We start from the raw sequence: 22,190 nt of genomic DNA, 5'->3' as shown, positions 1-22,190 counted from the left end.
AGTCCTCAAGCTGTATTTGCTTCTGAGCACGTAGCTTGGGTTCAGTGGGGCCACCATCCCACCCACGGCCATGCTGGGCCCCAGGAGAAGCCATAACTGGGATGCCGCCATGTCCATGGACGTAGCTTCCACTCCGGGCCAGACATCCCCGGGGTGCCGCCTCACCTCCCAGCACAGCCGCTCAGCACCCCGTGGAGGATGGGCACCTCTCCAGACCTGGGGTCCTCCTTCTCGTCCTCTCTTGTCCTTAATCTACCGAGGTACAGCACCATCTCCCCCCACCCTGGATGTCTCTCCATCTATGCCTCCTGACACTTAGCCTGGAGCCGCATCTCTCACCCCAGGACCCGTCTATGTCCCTGCTGCTTCCATAATAATCCTTCTAAAGTGAAATCATGCCCGTTCCCTCCTCAAGCTCTTCCAAAGGCTGACCATCACCTTGGAGATAAATTCGAATTCAGTGATTTGTTCCACACAGCCAACAGGGATATTCAAAACACTGCACGGCCTGCCAGTTTGTCCTGAAGGTCACTGGGCACCAACCAAACCAAACAGACTCTAGCCACCATGTCCCGAAGGATGCTTGCAGGGCCAGACATCAGTGGCTGGTCTGTAATGAAGGCGGGGGTCCCTACAGGGCGCCTCTGGGACTTGGGTCATAGGCAGTTTGCAAGCAGCTCAGACACACCTGCAGGGCGTGCTTGCTGGGCCCCGGGTGAACATCAGCTGCGCACACAGCCCACAGCTACCGGCCTCTCGCTAAGTCCCTGCTTCTGGGCACAGCTCCAAAGGCCACACTTCAGGGACACGGAATGCCCCCCCACCCCCAATCATGCCTAGAAGGTTCTTCTCCATGTTCCTACTCCAGGGTCATCCCATCCCTGGGCGTGGGTCATCTCCCCGCGCAGTCTCTCCCTCCCCTCGCACCCTGCAGGGTGTGGTCTCAGTCCTCACCGTGTTCACCACACCAGCAAGAGAATGGACACTCGGGGCACAATCCACAGACCTCGTTCAGGTGAGCTGGTGCCCTCTGGGGCCGGGGAGCCTGCAGACCTCGACTCGGGGCAAAGCTGTGCAACATCACCAGCGGACTCTGGGACAGTTTCTGTATGAAAACCAAGCACAGCGCACAGCCCCCCACGGCTTTCACTGTCAACCCCTCACCGTGAGTTCCAAGCATGAGCTAGACACACACACACACACCCTGAGCTGCATTAATCAGTTTTACTCATGCCCATTAAACTACTGTGTGCGTTTAAAAACTAACATTTTGAACAGTAGAAAATACACTGATGCAGTTTAAAGGATAAAATGGTGATACACATAGAAGTTCTAAGCTTTTCTTTTCACGTCCGTGCTGGGTGTCACCCGTGCTGGAGGCCACTACGAGATGCCCTGTGCCTTCCGGGCACTGTAACCCCTCCAGACCGACCTTGTCCCGGGGGCCACTCTGCACAATTCTAGGTTTCCACCGGAGCCCAGATCCAACGCTAGAAACAGGTTATTTGTGTGCCTGGAAGTTACCTTGAAAGCACATAGTGTGTCCTCTATAGAAAAAAATATATAAATAGAAGAAAGAGCCCTTTATCACATCTTCTGTAGATAAGAAATAAACACCTGGAAGATGGAGCGCAGTGGTGTCCAAATGGCAAGTTGTGCCCCCAGGGGACGTGTAGCCATGTCTGGAGACATTTCCAGATACGTGAGAGCTGGGATGCCACGGTCGTCCAGCGGGTAGAAGCCTCGGGTGCCATCAAACGTCTTATAGTGAGCAGGACAGCCCCCCCACCCCCGCAAGAGAGCACTGGGTCGTCTACCCGGGTGCAGAGGAACGGGCATGATTTCACCTGACAGGCTCCCGCCCCACCTGCTAGGGAGGAGCCACGACCTTGAGCCGATGACCTGATCGTGCTGGCCTGCTGCTCCCTCAGCAAGAGGACTGAACACATTCACCTGTGCATCCTGTCAGTCACGTGACACGGCGATGAACAGTATCCGGTCTAACCTGGAGAATCGTGACATTCAGTAAGGAGGTTGGCAGTTTTGTAATGTGTGCGACAGACCCCGGGTGGCAGCCCGATGTGACAGCGCGAGGTGAAGCCAGTTGTGCTGAGACCCAGCGGCTGGGTGTCCTCCGTCCACACTGAGGCACACAGAGACACCTATGTCGTAGTTTAACGTCTCTGCATTCAAACGACCACGTTTTGCTGTCACATTCAGCCGTTACAGATGGTAACTGCAGTCACCGAAACTTGGTGGTCAGTTCGGGCACTAAAACCCTACGGCTCACGGGGGGAATGTGAGCCCTGACGTTGACTGGAAGCCGTCCGTGGGCACCTTTCATGGTAGCAGCATAAACGCCCCAGAACTTCCAGAACGTGCAGAACTGGCCCAGATGCTCTCAGAGAGCTTGAAATGTGGAGGAACGCCTTTCCCCCGATGGCGCTCCGCCGACCTGCTCCCGGCCTGCTCTCGCCCTCAGGGGACACGCAGGTGAGCCTAACTCGGCTCGCCGGTCCGAGGCGCTCAGGCCAGGCTGTACTTGGAAATAAAACAGTGAGTTTTTAAAAATATTGTGACCTCCACACCGAGGCACTGAGATTAAAATCTTTGGAGGCGGGCTCGGGCGGCAGAACGTTCTAACGTGCCACCCTGGGAAGTGCCTCCTGAAAGAGGTCACCGGCTTGAAGAAGCGTCTCTTTAAACCACACCTCCACCGCCTGTGACGGCCTGTCTGTCTTCTGGTGCACTTACGGCGGGACAGCCGGACCGCCCATGTACCTGCGGGCGGGGACTCCGCATCCCGAGATAAGACCTTACCTGACACGGCACGGGGACTCCACAAAGAACGAACGGACAAGCAGGTACGTGGAAGGAGAGGTGTTTTGTCAGGAACTTTCAGGTCACACGGGTGCCACGGCTCGTGTGCCCATTTCAAAGAGTAAAGAGTCTGTGCGCTTTCAAAATCGTTACTCGGTAGAGCGACCCGTCCGGTGCAAGTCCCGAACCCCCACCCCCGCCAAGTCAGAGGTAGAAACAAACACACAAGGGGGAAGACAGTTAGGTCCAAGGTCAAGCCACAGCTCACAGCTACAGGTTGTTGATTTCTTGGTCGCCGTGCAGTGGGGGTGGGGAGGACGGGTGACAACACCCTGCAGGTTCTGACAGCTTTGTCCCACACTCGGGCTCCTTATCCGAGCTGCTGCTGAATAGCAGCTAAAGTTCTCCAGGAATTTAGACTCGACAAAGGAGAGTCCTCTGTCGCCTTCAAATACCACTTAGGAGCTCTTTCCTGGAGCCAGTGTTTCCTGTGTCCCAGACCCCACCAGGAAGTCAATAACCTTCATATAGCCTTTGCTTCGACCTCGGGTTCAGGGACGTCGATGCCCGGCTTAAAGAGAGCTTGGGGCATGACTTGGCAAAGCCAGGTTTTTTTGAGCACGTGCGCCCGGGGTCACTGCCCCCCGGGGTCCGCGCCCTGTCCTGGGTCTCGGGTGTCCTGCTCCGGGGCTCGGGCGTCCTCCGCCGGCGGCTTGGGCACGTCCAGCATGGTGGACGAGTCTCTCCGGGGGTTCCCAGTCACCAGCATCCAGTGGTTCCTCGGCTTCTCGACTCGGTGCGAATCCAGGTGTGTGTGAGCAGCCACTTCCACTTCCTTTCCAAAACGGGCACTGGGTCAGGAGAGAACGGACCCCGGTTGGAAACAGAGCAGTGGCTCTGGGTAAGTAACTCTGTCCGCCCACGTCTGAGCCCCAGGTCCCTCTGGGATACGTGTGTGCCGGGCCTTGCCCCTGCCTGCACGGTGATGAGGGGCACAGGGTCCCACCACAGCTACAGTCATCTCATCGGGCAAGGACCTGTGGGATGCCAGGGCTCGGGCAGGATTTGCCACACCTTTGAATCTTTTGTGACAACACTTCATTATCAAAGCACTCGTGTGTGGCCACACTCTAACTCGAGCTTCTTGGGGCGTTTGGGTGGCTCAGTCAGTTGAGCGTCTGACTCTTGATTTAGGCTCAGGTCACGGTCTCAGGGTTGTGAGATCGAGCCCCATGTAGGGCACTGCGCTGGGCAGGGAGTCTGCTTGAGATCCTCTCTCCCTCCCTCTGCCCTCCCCCTCCAAAATAAATACAGAAATATAATCACATCAGTCGGATGTCTTTGTGCCCCTATCCGTGGCATTTAGCTGAATTGAGCAACACATACCTTAAGAACAGGTGTCTGTGGGCTGCCAGCCCCCGGTTCGTTTGGGAGTGATTGAGGATAATTTTTGCATTTGCCTTTAAAGATGAAGAGAGTGTGTTATTTGCATTATGAACTAAGACCTCCAATTCCTAAAGGCAAAAAGTTGGAAATATACTATATATTCACTTAAATGTAGTTCAGTAAAATAGAGAGATGGAAATAACCTAGAAGCCAGACTTTAATGGACGGATTTCATACACTGTTGCAGGTGCACAGGGGACAGAACATCCTAGAATCCCTCAGAGCCACACTGGAAATTTTTCACAACATGAGATGTAACCAGCAGTGTTTCTAAGTGGAGAAGATAAGGATATCACTGATGTCCTATTTCATTTAAAAAAAATTGAAATTAAATAAAATAAAGAGACATGCATGGAAAAAGACAAGAGATGATAAACGCCAGCGGGGCTCTCTGGAGGGTGGTGGAATTACTGGTTATTTTCATTTTATTTGCTGTACTTTTCTGATTTTTTGGCGAGCATATATTTTGTTTATAACCCAGGAAAAAAATACATATTGTTTCAAACTCCTGGCTCCTGGAAGCTAACCACCGTGAGGAAGAGCAAAGCCCTCACCGCTCCCGTAGGACTTACACAGCACCAGAAATGCCCAGGTCAGATCAGGCCACCCTGCAACCAAGGAGGGTCCCACCCAAACACAGACAAACCGTGCGCCCTGTCCAAGATGCAGGTCTCCCCATAGCCGCCCTTCCCAGCTGATATAGCAGGAGCCTGGCCCTGGCTTCCCTCCCACAGCTAAGGCATACTGAGACAGCGGCACAGAATTACCCCCGCTTCCCAATGGCATCATGAGCAGAGCCCCGCTTCCCGGGAAGCTCCCTAGAGCCCAGGCCGCACTCACCGGCACGGGGCAGCCTTCGCACTCCAGGCGGAGCTGGGGGTCCAGGAAGGCGGCCTGCCAGCAGTTCAGGTAGGAGGCCTCATCGGTCAGGTACACCTCCTGGAGCCAAGACCTCTTTGATGACCTCAGCAGGGTTCTGTGGTCACTGGATAAATACAGCTGAAAATGACAATGCAGGGGTGAGCTACGTCACACAGCTCGAGAAGCTGGGGGGTGAACCACCGACCGGCGTGGTGTCAGGTGTGGTCCAGCACAGTTCTGGAAAAGCCCCTTCTTGGGGATGGTGTGAGAACACTCGGGTTTCCTCCACTTAGAGACGTCATCACAGGAGGCTGAGGCTACCACCCCCAGCACCTTCACTGCTTTGCCTTCCTTTGGGTGCCAAACCCGCTCTCTCTCCTCCTCATCCTGTCCCGGCTCCCCCTCCTCCTTCCCAGGGCTCAGGCCAGAACCCCAGTTTTGCTTCTTAGAAACAGTGTTGCACAGAGTTGCTGCATGAAGGGAAGTGCCTCACAACCAACACCATCACCGACATTCACCGTGGGCCCCCGAAGACGGCTCTCTGGAGCTGACCTCCCCTCGGGGGACTTACTTCAACAGCTCTCAGGCCCTATAACCGGGCCCAACCTGCAGAAAAGTCGGAAACGTAAGCTGCTGGTTAGTTCTTTAGTGATTGACCTTCACCCCGAACCTGGAGGCTGTTTCTGGGTAGGTTCTCATGGGCAAAGCTAGGCCACGAGGCGCTCGCTGCGGGGAAGGCAGAAGTGAGTTACTCTCTTAGAGGCCTTTCCTGGCCAGCCAGACAGTGATGGAGGACAGGCCCGGAAGTACCCACAGACTCCAGGAAGGTCGGACAGGCTGGCAGGGGTGGGAGGGGCTGCTGGCAGGCACAGGCGAGGACACACACTTACACAGGGGCTCAGGAGAGCCTCTGAGGGGGAGGCAGTGCGGGGCTGGGCACCCGAGGGGCTGGTTGCACGTGGACAGGGAGGGCGGGGACATATCACAGAGGACCTTAGATGCCACCGTGGACGGCAGCACTAACCAGACCTGAGCCCCTAGAGCATCGACCGGGCAGCGTGCGTCTCCTATGGTCTGAGGTCAGGACGGACTAGAGGGATCCAGCGTGCACCAAGGTCCTGGCACTGGGGACGAAAAGACAGGCCCAGGAGCACTAGGAAGGGAGAGCCGTGGCCATGACCATGAGCAGGATGTGGACAGGGAAGAGAGACCGGCCCAAGACACACTCGGGCTCTCGGTGATCGGGAAAATCCAGGGCAACTGAAAACCTGCACTTCAAATGGCAAAGACTGTCTACCTCAGACCACAAACTCCGTTGTGTTAATGTGAAGAGAAATAATAGTGAGCCAGGCACGACTCTAGAAGGGCGACCATACCCGATTTTTTTAACGAATGCCCCGGAAGTACTTGCTAATTCACAGACGAGGAACGGAAATAAGAGAATTTGAGAAGAGACTGAACTGTCGTCCCTTGAGAATGAAAGCACCGCAGACCTGAATGTCATAAGAGAATTAACCGGAGAATCACGAGAGAGAATAGAGTGAGGTTTCACCAGAGGTGAGACTCAACAGCAGCGGCTTTCTTACATTTTTCTTGCAACTAACTAAGGGCCCCCTGTAAGGGCCGTCCACAGCAGAAGATACTGGGGGACAACCCAGCGGGATCAGCATTGAATCCCCGGGAAGAAAACCACAGAACTTAACAGAGAGATAAGAATAAACGAATAAATGGGGAGACCTCTCAGAAAAAGAAATGTCATGAAGCATCAAATATGTGAATTTATGGAATTTTCCAGTGCCAATAAAATGCCATGTGATTTTTTATCCCCCCCCTCCCCCAGGGAGAGGGACTTGCAGAAATAATTACATGTAACTGAGAGGTTAACTAATTCCTAATATAATTCAAAAAAGTGTAATGAGAGAAAACTGGCCCAACTTGCGGTCAAAATACACATTATACTGTAAAGCACAATTCTAGAATAAAAAGACACAATTTGGGTTGAAAGGGTTAGAACAGGAAGCTCAGAGACAGCAAGCAGGCTGCAGAGTGATGGTACGGGGAGATGTGCGTGTCAGAGAGGAAAGGAGTCATCGTTCAAGAAACAACACAAATGCAGCTTATTCGTCGTTTAGGGGAAATCGCACGTCTCCACAGAAGCCTGCGCCAAAATAAATCTCAAGCAGATAAACAACAACCAGAAACAAAAGTGAAACTTCAGCCACTGAGAAGTCAATATAAGTTCGTCTTTTCGTGGTATTTCTAGAGCAGACTTTATAGGGCTCTGAGCAATGGAAGGGATTATGAAGGAAAACACAGTGTATACGTTACTCAAAAATATGTTAGAACAACTCTGACCTCAAAGCCACGTAGCCAAAAAAAATAAATAAATAAAATAATAAAACAACAAAATCCAAGAAGCAAATGGGAGGGAACATGACAAAGAAAATGACAAAATGTTATAACCTACGGAAGAGCAGATACTGAACACAGGTCAGTGCACGGACACAGGATGAAAGATTTACAGGAGACAAAGAAGATGGGACAGTTAAGGACAGCGTTGGTGGGGGGAGAGTAAGGGAAGGGAGATCGAGGAAGAGAGAGAGAGAAACCAGAAATGGTGCATCTACTTCTTCTGGGGCTTGTAACTTTCTCTGTATTTTATTTCTTTTTTTTAAAGGATTTTATTTATTTGACAGACAGAGATCACAAGTAGGCAGAGAGGCAGGCGGAGAGAGAAGGGGAAGCAGGCTCCCCGCTGAGCAGAGAGCCCAGTGAGGGGCTCGATCCCAGGACCCTGGGATCATGACCTGAGCCAAAGGCAGAGGCTTTAACGCACTGAGCCACCCAGGTGGCCCTCTCTATTTTAAATCCATTCTGAGAGAACAAAGTGTAAAAGAAAATAATGTTAGTAATGTTAACCTCTGGATAAGACAAGGGTGATTTACCCACCCCCCTGCAACAATATGGTATTTTCTCTAATTTCTACATTTTTTTCTTAATTCAGGCCGCGGCTTACCATCTAAGGTGTGTAGGGGTTTAACTGGCAGTGCTGATTTTACCTGGCAGCACAAAAGGTAATAAATAACGTTACCTCATACCATTATGGAAGCTTTGATTCAGCGAGAAATGGTTAAATGGTACCCCTTCTGCCACTGGACCCCTGAGCGGCTTGGAGCAAGATCACCTGACCTCGTGCCTCAGTTTCCCCATCACTAAAATGGGGTAAAACAGTCCCTAGTTCAAAGACCTATTTGGATGATTAAGTGTGTGTGCATTTGTGTATGGCATGTAGTAAGGTTTACTAATCCCCATTTTATAAATGAGAAAGGCTCGAAAAAGTTAAATGACTTATCCGAGGTCCCACTCTGGGGAGAGACATCTCGGCTCGAGTTAGACCCAGATTTATCTGGTTCTGTTACCCTCCTAATCTCCGAGGGAAAGAGAAAGATCAAGTTAAAAAAACAAAAATAGTTATCGGGCAACACACCTCGATAGCCTTGGTGACACTGACAGCTATCAGACGACGATTAATTAATCCAACCATTAACTTGTAGGTGGAGGTGTCAGAAAGCTATGCTCGCCGTCAGCTGCATTGCAAAAAGCCTTTTCTCCCTTACTCCGTAGCGCCTAAGCGTCTGTTTCTGTCCTTCGGAAAGCTACAAGGCAAGAAGTGGCCCGAGAGCCGCAGGCAGAGTTTCCACAAGCCAGAGGCAAAGCCCACACCTACACAGTCCTCTGTCCATCTCCACAGGTGACCATGAGCCACATAGAAACCATCGCCTGGCCCCACACACCGTGCACGGTGAGGACTCACCATTCTGTCTTCAAATCCTCCCGTTGTCCCAAGGCAAAAGTTCTGTCCGTATCTAAGGACCTGGCCCATGGCGTTTCTGTCTGCACTGTCAGGGAAAAATAAGCATCATGTCAATTCTCTATTAGAATTTTTCTACATTCGGGGCGCCTGGGTGGCTCAGTCGTTAAGCATCTGCCTTCGGCTCAGGTCATGGTCCTGGTGTCCTGGGATGGAGCCCCACATCAGGCTCCCTGCTCGGCGGGGAGCCTGCTTCCTCCTCTCTCTCTGCCTGCCTCTCTGCCTACTTGTGATCTCTGTCTGTCAAATAAGTAAATAAAATCTTTAAAAAAAAATCAATTTTCTTGATAATGTATTTCACACACATTAGCTGATTTGGTAGCTAAACATTTTCAAAATGGTCATTTCTCTGGGCCTTCAAATCTGGCTGACATCCTGTCCTATCCCCCTGCCCCACCCCCGCTCCCGCCGTGGCCAGTGTGCGGAGCGTCAGTCCGTGTGAGCACAGCGTGCTGTCTTCCATTGAGGGATTGTGGCCAGGGGCATGGACATCTGGATAAAGAGCCCTCCTGGTCAGGTATACACACTTAACACAGTCTTCCCTCCTAATGCTCCAGGACACAGAAGCCGTGGTCCACTTTTAGTTGTCTTGACAGAACTTCTCAGTGTTCAAAGGAACTCTGAAGCAAACACTCAAAGGAAGGGTGCCTGGGTGCTTCATCCGGCAAACCACCAGCTTCGGCTCAGGTCATGATCCGGGGATAGTGGATCAAGTCCCACATCGGGCTCCCTGCTTGGCAGGAAGCCTACTTCTCCCTCTGCCTCTCCCCCTGCTTGTGCTCTCTCTGACAAAAAAATAAAATCTTTAAAAAAAAATTAAGACTTAAAGGACTGGCTGTACTCTTGTCATCAAAACATTGCTATCATTGTTCAATTACAGTACAAGCAATCCTGTTTTGTTGTTACTATGTATCTGTTCTCTAAGGATTTAATTGCAGATTTTAAGATCTCAGCTACAGTTTTAGCGAATAATTACAAAGTAACAAATCCCACATAGTGCCACCTTGCACGTGACTATTTCTGTTCTAAAAATAGTGACACTGAGAGACACTCCAATGAGCTCCAAGCATCCTGAGATGTTATTAGGAAAACCCAGTTTCTAGGCAGAACACAATTTTAGTTTCCTAGATCCAATACTTTTGAATGAAGCATTTATAACGGAACACAAATTAGCAGTTGTCCTGATGTTTAAGGGGAAGGGCATGTGAAGGTTACCAACAGTAACCCCGGGGGGAGGCAGCAGGACGGGAAGCACAGAGAGCGTCCTATCCCCTTCACCTCCAGGCGACACGGCTACGGTCTCAGGGCTTCCTGAAGCTGGAAGTGAAAACATATTTATGATAAACATGAGTTGAAAATTCAAGTGTCTGTACCTCAAAATGATGAAAGTGTTTCTGCCAACGGGGATCTTGGTTTGAGCTGCGCTCAGCCCACAGGGCACCTCTAACTGGTCACTCAGGGGTGATTTAATTTCATCCAGAGTCATGCAGAGGCTCAGGTCCCCGCCCAAAACCAAATCAGCTTCTGTCTCAGGGTAGTCTGGATTCACAAGCATCACTTTGTCACCACAGCGAAGGTACCCGTCCTCCGTGATGGAAAGCTGCATCTACAATTTAAATTGTTTTTCAGACAACCCAGGTGTTTCCTCAACAGCCAGTGCAGAGACCCCTGCCAGATGCCCCTTCCCCACTTCACCGTCGAGGACCCGTTCCAAGAGGGGCCACATTACTCGCGGACCTTGTGATAACTTGCATTCCCTCAAGTCCTTCATTCTCTTCCTTTTCCTGCGGCCGACCCCCTCCCACTTTACCAACGTCCCCACCAAATCCCAAACAGAGTAAGAAAGCCGATGAAGAATCACATGCTGACCCCACTCTTAACTGATTCAGACTCACTGGAAATGTCCTGAGCACTGAGTAAGGGGCATTTTACAGATTCCTGTACTGATCCTGGAAAATGTGGGTAAATGTAATTAAGAGCAGATTTATCCTACGTTTCTAAAATCTTAGGGGATTATAAACATCGTGGTTTTCAGCTCTAGAAGGAAGACAATGGTATCTTCCAGATGATAATTCATTTATGGAACGTTTGCTTGCTTAACACACACACTTAATTCGATACAATTTTGAGGACAGCGCTCAAATTTAAAATTACCGGTCTCAAAAGATTCTCTTTGAGTCTCCTATTTCTCTGTATGAGAAGCTGTCCCTTTTCTCTCTTCTCCAAGAAGTCCTTCATGCGCTCCTGGTGAAAAGAGAAAATGAAAAAAAAAACCCAAAGGTCAACAATGGTCCTCAATTTACAGACCCCAGTAGCTTCTAGGTCAGAAGCACGTCAAGCTGAAAAAGCAGAATCTGAGAAAAAGAAAGGTGAGCCTAATGGGAATGGTGAAAATTGTTTTGGCTTTAATATTTTTACTTCTTTGTAGAAGGCTTGAAAAAATGACACACACCAAAAAAAAAAAAAAAAAAAAGTAAAAGAAAAAAAAGCCCTCACCCTCGATTACCCCATCCAGAGACAATCATGAATAACATTTGATGGCCATGTGTCCGCAGTGGAGGTCTCCCCTGGTTGTCCACTGCTGCCCCCACCAGCTAGATGGATGCCTGATGGCTCAGGGCCTTGTCTGAGTGTAACGTCAGGGAAAGGGACACCACGGGGACGCCTAGGAGGGTGTGTGTATGACAGGGGTGGGGGGGGGGCCCTGCACAGAGAGCCTGCCTCCTCCTCACCAGACCTCAGCCTCTGAAACCCTTAAGTCTTTAAGGACGGAGGGAACTTGTGGGGCTCTGGGCTGAGGGGGGCACCGAGTTTGGAGACTAAGGGACCTGCAGAAGGAGCAGGTGTGAGACCTGGGGGTGTGGGACAGCAGGTGAACTTCCTGGGGCTTTTGGACCCGGGTGGGTTGCTAGGCTACTGGGTGTCTGCTGGGTGAGAAGGAGGCCCGGGGGCAGAAGGACTTGGGGCAGGTGGGGTGGGGAGGTTCCTCAGTAGTGGGGAGGCCGTGCCAGCTGCACATGCCTACCTCCTCCAGGTAGATGTCCTCGTTCCAGTTGCCCATTCGCACTCCCGGACCGTACAGGTTCTGCGCCATCCTGCCCTCAGGCCAGCGACCAGCCAGCCGGCCTGCCTCCCCCACCTGCCTTGTTAGCGTGCCTTGTCGCCGTGACAACCGGCCCAGAGCGATTGGCCAGGTCCGGGGCCTGCTGGCCAATCAGTGGCAGCACAGGAGCAGGGGGGCGCAGCCAGGGGGTTGGGGGAGGGGGCCCAGGAGGGATGGGGGGAGGGGAACTGCACACTCGCAGCCTGGAGTCCCTTCCACTGTGATTTCCCTGAATTTAATTCCAATGCAGGCAGGTGGACTAACGCCAGCCCTCGGGCCTCGTGGTGCTAAAAATGTAAAACACTTTTTTCTTTTCTTTCTTTCTTTCCTTCTTTTTTTTTTCTTCATTTTTTTTATTAATTTTATTTTTTATAAACATATAATATATTTTTATCCCCAGGGGTACAGGTCTGTGAATCACCAGGTTTACACACTTCACAGCACTCACCATAGCACATACCCTCCCCAGTGTCCATAATCCCACCCCCCTCTCCCAACCCCCCTCCCCCCATCAACCCTCAGTTTGTTTTGTGAGATTAAGAGTCACTTATGGTTTGTCTCCCTCCCAATCCCATCTTGCTTCATTTACTCTTCTCCTACCCCCTTAACCCCCCATGTTGCATCTCCTCTCCCTCATATCAGGGAGATCATATGATAGTTGTCTTTCTCCGACTGACTTACTTTGCTAAGCATGATACCCTCTAGTTCCATCCACGTCGTCGCAAATGGCAAGATTTCATTTCTTTTGATGGCTGCATAGTATTCCATTGTGTATATATACCACATCTTCTTTATCCATTCGTCTGTAGATGGACATCTAGGTTCTTTCCATAGTTTGGCTATTGTAGACATTGCTGCTATAAACATTCGGGTGCACGTGCCCCTTGGGATCACTATGTTTGTATCTTTAGGGTAAATACCCAGTGCAATTGCTGGGTCATAGGGTACTGGCACAAAAACAGACACATAGATCAATGGAACAGAATAGAGAGCCCAGAAATGGACCCTCAACTCTATGGTCAACTCATCTTCGACAAAGCAGGAAAGAATGTCCAATGGAACAAAGACAGCCTCTTCAACAAATGGTGTTGGGAAAATTGGACAGCCACATGCAGAAAAATGAAATTGGATCATTTCCTTACACCACACACGAAAATAGACTCAAAATAGATGAAGGATCTCAATGTGAGAAAGGAATCCATCAAAATCCTCGAGGAGAACACAGGCAGCAACCTCTTCGACCTCAGCCGCAGCAACATCTTCCTAGGAACATCACCAAAGGCAAGGGAAGCAAGGGCAAAAATGAACTATTGGGATTTTAATCAAGATCAAAAGCTTTTGCACAGCAAAGGAAACGGTTAACAAAACCAAAAGACAACTGACAGAATGGGAGAAGATATTTGCAAATGACATATCAGATAAAGGGCTAGTGTCCAAAATCTATAAAGAACTTAGCAAACTCAACACCCAAAGAACAAATAATCCAATCAAGAAATGGGCAGAAGACATGAACAGACATTTCTGCAAAGAAGACATCCAGATGGCCAACAGACACATAAAAAAGTGCTCCACATCACTCGGCATCAGGGAAATACAAATCAAAACCACCATGAGATATCACCTCACACCAGTCAGAATGGCTAAAATTAACCAGTCAGGAAATGACAGATGCTGGCGAGGATGCGGAGAAAGGGGAACCCTCCTACACTGTTGTTGGGAATGCAAGCTGGTGCAACCACTCTGGAAAACAGCATGGAGGTTCCTCAAAATGTTGAAAATAGAACTACTCTTTCCTTCTTTTTTAATCCAAACAAAAAAAGCCGTGGGGGGAAAGTATCCCTCGCTTATTGAGACAGCAAACAGGAGCCTTTGAACCGAAGCCCCTTAACCCTGGAACTGCGTATCCTCCGTGCAGAAATCTGGAAACCAAAGTAACATGGAAGAAAGAGGGAAGGGAGGATCCCGACGTCAGTGCCTCAAAAGTAAGAAACCTGTCGCCTTAGCATCTTTCTGCTTACGCGACTGGGGCAGTCCTGCCTCTAGGGGTTTTACAGCATCCCCCCCCCTCACCCCGTCCCCCTCCTCCAGTGTCCAAGCTAGAGGACAAGCCCATGGCTTGCAAGGACTCTGGATAAAGGTAGAATATGTGGGATCCAGTGTATTTTGTTTTGTTTTTGTTTTTGCTTTAATGCCAGAGCCAATGTTTTTAAAGCAGCACTTTATGAACAGGCAAGTGCTTTCGGACTACCGGGAGCTTGACGCTAATGCAGTGCCTTGGTAGCTGGCCTTGCTCCCTGTCTATTAAGACAGCACAGACACGTAGGACACGCATCCTTTCCTCCCTCCAGCAAACCCAATCTACAGGAGAAGATACTTCGTGAAAACAGATCACCACAGGAGGAATGGGACAAGTGGGACTACAGATGCGCTGATGAAAGGCCACAGGACTGCAAGGAAAGGTTCGTTTCTGCCTCGGGGAGGTGACGGGGTGAGAATCAGGAAGGACGCCCCTGGGTGGCAACTGGGGCGGGGACACTTGGCAGCTGGCCTGAGGAGGGTCTCAGCGGCCGGGCTGCAGGTCCCGGTACGGATGGGACACTCCCTCACCCTCTCGAGTCTGCAAGCTCTGCCCCTCCACCAACTCGCTCTAGGACACTTCAAAAGGCTAAGCGGGACGAAGACGGTAGGTCGCATAGAATTCCGCCAGAACTGCATTTGATAAATTAAAACGTGAGTCTCAAAGGAGTGAGCCTCTCATCCAAGTTCAAAGTGCTAAAAGTTGCACAGGACAAAGACTCAACCCAATTTCCTGACTCCAAAGTTCACGCTTTCTCCAAGTGTTTCCGTGTTCCCCGTAAAATCAGGAATATCCTAAGACAGTGTTGGTCTCCACGCAGTTTACTAGAGTTCTCAGGAGTCGATCCGGAGGGAGTTTTGCTCTCATATGCCTCCCTTGTGCCATTATTGCTGGTGTTAGAGGCCCAGCAAGACACTATCTACATGTTGTTTTGTGAAATGGCTTTTTAAGTCAGCCTGGAGACAGATACAACCACGTGATTGTGAAATTGCAGACACACTGGTCTTTGCTGGGGGTCTTAGGTGGGTGCAGCTTACCACCCGGTGTAACCTACTTCCCGCCCAACAACTGCTATGTTTCCGGAAGACAGGCCTAGCAACACATTTTCAGGGCGTTCACTCCCTTGATTTTTTTCGTCTTTAGTTTTGTAAGATAGTTCACTGGATGCAAGACCCTTGGTTACAAGTTTTCCTTTCAATGCCTCAAGTCTGTCATCCCCTGCCCTCTGACCGCCACCGAGTCTGGGGAGAAGTCAACCATCGACCTCATGGGGGTTCCCGTGTGTGTCTGTAAAGGGTCGTGTGTGGGCTCTTCTGCTCTCAAGGTGCTCTGTGGCTTTGTCCTTCATCCCTTGACCACGGTCTGGGGGGCCTCGCCTGCCATCCATCCCACATGGAGGTCACTGAGTGTCTGAATGCGTAGATTGTTTTTTTCATCCAATGTGGGATTTGCCATTCTTTCTTTGAATATCCGTCTGTTTCTTCCTGTCTCTCTTCTCCTTCTGGGACCTTGTTGCGTGTATGTGGGCGCACCTCATTAGGTCCTATTTGTTTGTCTTCCTTCTTTTTTCTCTGTGGCCTACAGATTGCATCATTTCTGTTGCTTTTTCTCGGGCAGCTCAAATCTGCTGTTCCACCTGTCTCGTGAATTCTTCATTTTGGTCATAATGCTTTCCAGCTCCAGAATTTCTGCCTGGTTCAATTCTACCGTTTCTTTACCGATAGTCTATATTTGAAGAGACATTGCCGATATACGTTCCTTAAATTCTATCATCACGGTTTTCCCTTGTTCTTTGAACATATTCTTAATTGCTTTGGAGTCTCTGCCTGCTAAGTCCAACATCTGGGCCCTCTAAAAGCCTGCCTTTTCTCCAGAATATGGATGACATTTTCCTCTTTGTTGGCTGGGATCATGATTTTTTGTTGAAAGCTAGACATTTTCAATAATGTAGTATCGTAATTCTGAATACTGATTCCCCACCCCCAGTGCTGTTGTTTGCTTGCTTGTGAATCTGGTCAGTGACCTTGACTGGACCAGTTCAATGAGCACTGTTTCCAACTGTGCAACCCTCTGATGTCACCATTGAGAGGTGCAGCCTGACCCCCCCAAAATGACTCTTAGTATGATAAACAAAGCACCATGAAGGAGCGTCTCACAAACTAGAACACAAGCGGATTTATTTTTTAAAGACTTTATTTATTTATTTGACAGACAGAGATCACAAGCAGGCAGAGGCAGGTAGAGAGAAGGGAGGAAGCAGGCTCTCTGCTGAGCAGAGAGCCCGATGCGGGGCTCGATCCCAGGACCCTGAGATCATGACCTGAGCCGAAGGCAGAGGCTTTAACCCACTGAGCAACCCGGGCGCCCCACACGCGGATTTAAAGGTCAGGTAATAACAACAAAAAGCTAAACAAACATGCAAGAAGCCTTTTTCCCTTCCTTGATTTTCCTAAATTTTACTTTCATTTTTGAAAAATTATAAAACCTTTATTTCCTACATAGGTATATGAAATGTTTGTTGTATAACCCTTGAAAACCCTCAAAGCTACAATTGAAACAGAAATGCACTCTTGCCTTTCTGGCTGCCATAAACTCTGCTCAGTTCTTGTTTAGCCTTAAGTACCCCCCTTGACATCAGGCCGTTGTTCCTTCTTCTTTCCGGTTACTACGATTTTGATGTAAAGCAGGTAGCTACTAGAGAACATGTTTGCTATTTCTTTTCATGATTCAGTGAGGCTCTTGGAAAAATTTAATTGGAACCTTTTGTTCCTTACTTGTGAAACATCTGGCAGGAAGAGAAAAGCCGAAGAAAAACTTGGACACGATCGTTCTCAGAAAAGAGAAGTAGGACAAAGTTCAGATATTAGGACAGAGAAATGAGAGTTACAGTCTTAGAAACCAGTCATTTCCGGGGTTCCAGAGAATAAGTTTTAAAGTGCTCACTGGATAACGGATACTGTAAGTGATCCTAATATGGGGGTACAAATAGGACTGATGCTCCTTTCACTAGGCTCTATGAGAATTACCAACTCTGAACAGGGGTTTTCTTCCCCAATAAAAACAGGTTAAGGATAACTTCACTGCTAAGTCTCAGGGAAGCATTTTGCAGATGGTCCGCAGGGTGTTAACAGATACAGAGCAGGAAGGGCTCTAATGTGGATACATTTAGGCAATGCTGGGTTAGAGACACGTCCTGATGGTAGCCCTCCTTGGGACCTTAGCCATTGTGGTGTCATTGGAACTCTGCAAAGGAATGCTGACCCATGACATTACCCAAGCCGGTTTCAACATGGAATCCCTTTTTAAAGAATCATCTTGTGAGACCAATGTTTTACGACTGACTCAGAGATTTTGTGAGGCTCAAGTGACATAATAATATAAAAACCAGGTAGGATTTGGCCACGCAGATGACAGAATCCAGGACAGCTCTCTGCAGACAGGGGAGGCGGCTGAAGCCAGCGCAGAAACAGAGACCCGGGGAACATCCAAAGGGCCAGAGAGGCACAGGGGCAGTGAAGGAGGGTGGAGGGGGGAAGCGGTGAGGGGCCCACAGCGCCAAGGTGCGGAACAGGGATCTTCTTTGTTGAGTCCTGGAGAGCCGCCCACGGAGCCCAGGCACGCCTCGGAGATGGGCGGGGTCCCTTCCTGACTGCGGCCATAAAGCCACGATTGGAATAAAGTGAGTCACATGGATTGTTTGGTTTCCCAGGGCACATAAAAGTTATGTTTACACTGTACTGTAATCTGTCAGGTATGCAATGGCTTGTTGTCTAAAAAAACGTGTATACCTTAATTTAAAAATACTTCATTGCTAAGAAAAAAAAAATGCTAACCAGTATCTGAGCTTTCGGTGAGTAGTAATTACTGGTCGCAGATCACCCTGACAAATCGAAGAGTGGTGACCGGAAATGGTGAAAGAGCGTGAGAATTACCGATATGTGAGCCAGAAACACCACGGGAACAGATGCTGTTGGGAAAATGATGCAAGGTTGCCGCAAACCTTCAATTCGTTTAAAAAAAAAAAAAAAGCCGTATCTGTGACATACACTAAAATGAGGCAAGACTCTAGGCTGGGTGACGTTTTTCTGAGGCCACAGACTGGTGCATGGACTTCAGGGCATGAGACCCAGTAGAGGAGGGGGGCAGGAGCCCCAGTTAGGAGGCAGCGTGGGGACAGGGGACACACGTGCATGAGTACGGCGGTGATAGTGGGATAAAGGAAAGAGAAAAGACTTCAAGTCGAGACTGTCGCTTCTTGGAAAGTGACTGTGCATTGGGGAATTCTTTCATTTCATTTGACAGCGATTGGCCGTGTCCCAAGTGTTGTGCTCAGCAATGGGGAGACGGGGATAAAGGAGACGCTCTGGGTTTCGTGGACAGCCAGGAAGCGGAGACAACCCGGAAGAAGATGTCACATGTGGGAGGCATGTTGCCAAAGACCCAGTAAGGGTAGATGCCCCTGAAAGTGCCTCAGCAGGTGTTTTCTCACTTATAAGACTCCTTCGAGAAGGTGGGCAGGGGCGTGAGGACCACATAGTTGTTGTTTAATGCCTCATCTAATCAGGGTCAATCCTCTCCGAAGAACAGAAGGCAGCAGCTGCCCAGAAGAGGGTCTTCCGGTCTTTTTTGTCTCCATCTGCTTTCCCTCTTGGTTCCACCAGACCCCCAGGGGAAAGACCCCCACCAACGCACCTATAATTCTCCCCAGCCAGACACAAGCCCAGAGCCCAGCATTGGGTACAGGGACAGGTAGGGCTTAGTTCTCCCAGCTTCTCCTCTTCCTCCTTGCAGCCAATGGCCAGTGCCCCTGCTTTCAAGCTGACCTCTTGGGTGCTCTGCTTGCGTGTGTCTGAAGTCCCCATAGCAGAAGAAATTTCCTTCCATGCGCAGTCCTGACTTCTGCAGGGGTTGGACCTTGTGAAGAGGAAACCCTTTTGTTCTACTCAGCGCACTGATGGGGAAATGCCAAGGGGGACCCAGGGCAGGGCATGACAGCAAGAGACAGAAGGAGGCAAATGTCTCTGCCTAGAAGAGCAGAAGGAAAGCCAGGTTCCCCATGGGGAGGCGCCTTTTGGAGAGGCAGCCAACACCCACGATGACCAGGGAAAAGAAGTCCCTCCGGGGAAATTTGGGGAGGACTTTGGGCTTCCCAGATGCATGAAGGTGGGGTGTCAAGCCATCTTTTCTGGAGCTCAAAGAGCGGGGAGTATCTCTTTCTTTTAAAATCACCAGAAATTTATTTCAACTCAAAATACGATTTTGAGGAAATCGTATTTTCCAACAAAAGCTGGGCAGAACTACATAAAACAAATAGATTTTTTTTAAAAGGTAGTTTTATGGTTGATTGCAGTGGTGACCCCAAACTCCCACCTTGCCCCACTGGAGCACCCCAAGAGTCTGCAGGTCTCATTTGTCCTCTAATGTTACAGGTGAGGCTTAAAGAGCGGGGCTCGACCACAGAGCCATGAACGGGGGCTCCGTCAATGCCAAGTGCAGGCCGCTCGGCCGGGACCTCTCTGCTTCCCAGCCCTCACCAGCCCCACCCGGGGGACCACTCACCTGCTCACCTCTGACCCTCGCTTGTCTTCCTGGTCAAAAGAGAGGACACCTGCAAGCTAAAAGCCAGTGATTGTAAAAGCCTTCTGAAAACACTGGAGCCATTCAGACACTTACCTTACAACAGGACACAGGTAAGAAATGAGGGGCTCCAGGAAGTCCTCCCAGATGCCGGGTACAGGTGCACAGAGGGGAAGCAAAACAAAGACCCATTCCCTCCAACGGTCAGCTTCTCCGGCTCCTTCCAGCTGATGGGAAAAGACGGGGTGTCCCTCCCTTTCACAAACAAGGAACCGGAAGCGTAGAGAGGTTGTGGGAAATAGGCAGGTTAGAAGTTGCTGCTTGCCGCGTAGCAAAGACCACCATCGAGTGGGGCCCCACAGGGTCGCTTCCTCTTCGTAAGACTTGCCAGTTTCCAGTTCAACGGAAACTTCCCTTGGCCAGTGGGCAAACAGCGACGCAGCCCGGGGAAGAGACGTGTCTCAGGTCAGACAGCTAGTGTTGTCAGAGCAGGAGCCAAAACCCAGGACCCGTCTTCTGTGAGGGTGAAAGGTCCCACGTAAGAAGCTGAAAAATGAAGCGTGTCTTCGATTCACGTTCGCAGACCGACAGCCACGGTAGCAGCGCTCCCAGCACAAGGGCCCTGCCGGGCACAGAGCGAGATGCCCTACAAGGAGTTCATGCTCCTGCTCTTGGGGTACCCGTGGGCCCAGTGGGGTGACCTGAACTTCTCCAAAGCATCAAGCCAGGGCCAGGCAATGGCATGGCCAGAGTCCCGGACACCCTAACCCCGAGTCTGAGCTCCCTGAATTGTACGACCATTACAGTCTCCAAGAAATGGGGAACGAAATGACCCGCACGGCTCTCCTTCAGTTACGGAGTCTCTCCCTCAACTGCCCGTCAGGGAGTCCTGGGAGCCCCGCTAAACTGTGGATTCCGGGAGGCCGGCAGTCTTCTGTTTGCCAAGATCTGACAAATACTCTGAGGATACCTGGGAAGCCATCATATCAGCTGCGGATGAGACAGGGAGTCATGGTCGTGATTCTGGAAGGCAGCGTCGCACGACCTTATCAGAAGCCTCAGAATGAAGCGTCCTGATCTCTGAAGTCCAGGCTGAGGATACGATACCGGTGAGACGGGCGCTTCGACAGCAACAAATCAGAGAAGTCCCACAACCCAAATATCCACTAATAAGGGGTTGTTTCAGGAAATTACAGAGCCTTTATGTTTTGGAAGGTTATGTGACTATTAAAAAATCATAATATAAAAACAATATTTAGTGATCTGGGAAATGTTTGGAATGTACTAAGTAAAAATGGGATTCTGAAATAGTTTATAATGTAACCAGTCTCCTTTGCAAAAACGTCTATCAGAAAAAAAGTAGTTTATAAATATGTGTTTATCATATGTGTCATTTGTATGAGTAATATGCATGTGTGTTTTATAGTATCTAATATTATATACAATCATATACATGTTTCCTCTCCACACATATAACCTACACACATTTATAATCCTTATATATGTAGCTGATGGGAAGACAGCATGAGGCTTCCTGTATGAGTCTGCAATGCCTTGTAATCATAAAAAAGAAAATATTCTGAAAACATTGGCTCAGCGGCAATCCACACCCGCCTACACTGAAGCCTGAGTCCTATCACAGTGTCAAGAATCATCGGTAATCTCTCAGGGCTTGGGGACGTTAGCACCAAGCAGGGGAGCCAGTTGTCTGCCCCAATTCCTCCTGGCATGTCACGCAGCAGACGTTTGTGACTTTCATACAATTATGTTGGACGGTTTCTTGCACTCCAGGGTCACTGTCATGAGGAAGAAGAGCTCGTGCGGTGCGGGCGAGGTCTTTCCTGACCTCTTTTTGGGGGACTTTGAGTCCATCGTTGCACAATTGTGCCCTCATGTGGCAGGTCCTGAGTACAGCTGTCTGTCCTCTGCAAGGAAAATGACATGAGGACGAGATGGTCTATAGGCTCGGGACAGGAGACCCCACAGTTTACAAGCATTCCCAAAGGGAGATGCTAAGTACGGATTTCTATGAATTATAATGCATCTCCCCCTCGAAATGATAAACATTATCCTGTCAAATCCTAGTGAACCTTTACACACGGTAGTAATCTCAGCTTCCTGCCCTGTAGGAGCGCTGTTTAGTAGGTTCCAAAAGTCTCCAAATATTCAAGGTCCCCAACACAATGCTTTTATTGGCCTTGATGTTTCTTCCACTTGAATTTCTTTACTCAACATGCTGCTTCTCTGTGTCATTTCTACTCATTCACCAGGACCCCCCAATAATATCCCCAAACCACGTTAAACCAGGTCCCTCCTTGGGCTCTCACTGCGCTTTGTATTTTCTCTGCAAAGCACTAGTACGCCCAGCTTTGCTTAGCCATGAGCAGTTTGGACGCACGGCAGCCACACGAGGACAGAGGTCTTCCATTCCAGTG

General features: G+C 49.8%; 1 protein-coding gene across 1 annotated transcript; it reads right to left on the bottom strand.

Moving 5' to 3' along the window:
• Positions 1–2,873: 2,873 nt before the first annotated feature.
• CFAP161 (cilia and flagella associated protein 161) lies at positions 2,874–12,419 on the bottom strand. Its single transcript, XM_047738831.1, has 7 exons — positions 12,024–12,419; positions 11,153–11,242; positions 10,372–10,604; positions 8,942–9,026; positions 5,107–5,265; positions 4,207–4,280; positions 2,874–3,671 (listed from the first exon to the last, which is right to left on the bottom strand). Exons 1-7 carry the CDS (start codon positions 12,090–12,092, stop codon positions 3,455–3,457), a joined length of 927 nt encoding a protein of 308 aa, XP_047594787.1. The 5' UTR covers positions 12,093–12,419; the 3' UTR covers positions 2,874–3,454.
• Between the last annotated feature and the right edge of the window lie 9,771 nt (positions 12,420–22,190).

The sequence above is a fragment of the Lutra lutra genome, chromosome 7, assembly GCF_902655055.1.
Source record: "Lutra lutra chromosome 7, mLutLut1.2, whole genome shotgun sequence".
Classification (NCBI taxonomy): Eukaryota; Metazoa; Chordata; class Mammalia; order Carnivora; family Mustelidae; genus Lutra; species Lutra lutra.
This window is presented reverse-complemented; position numbering and strand designations above follow the sequence as displayed.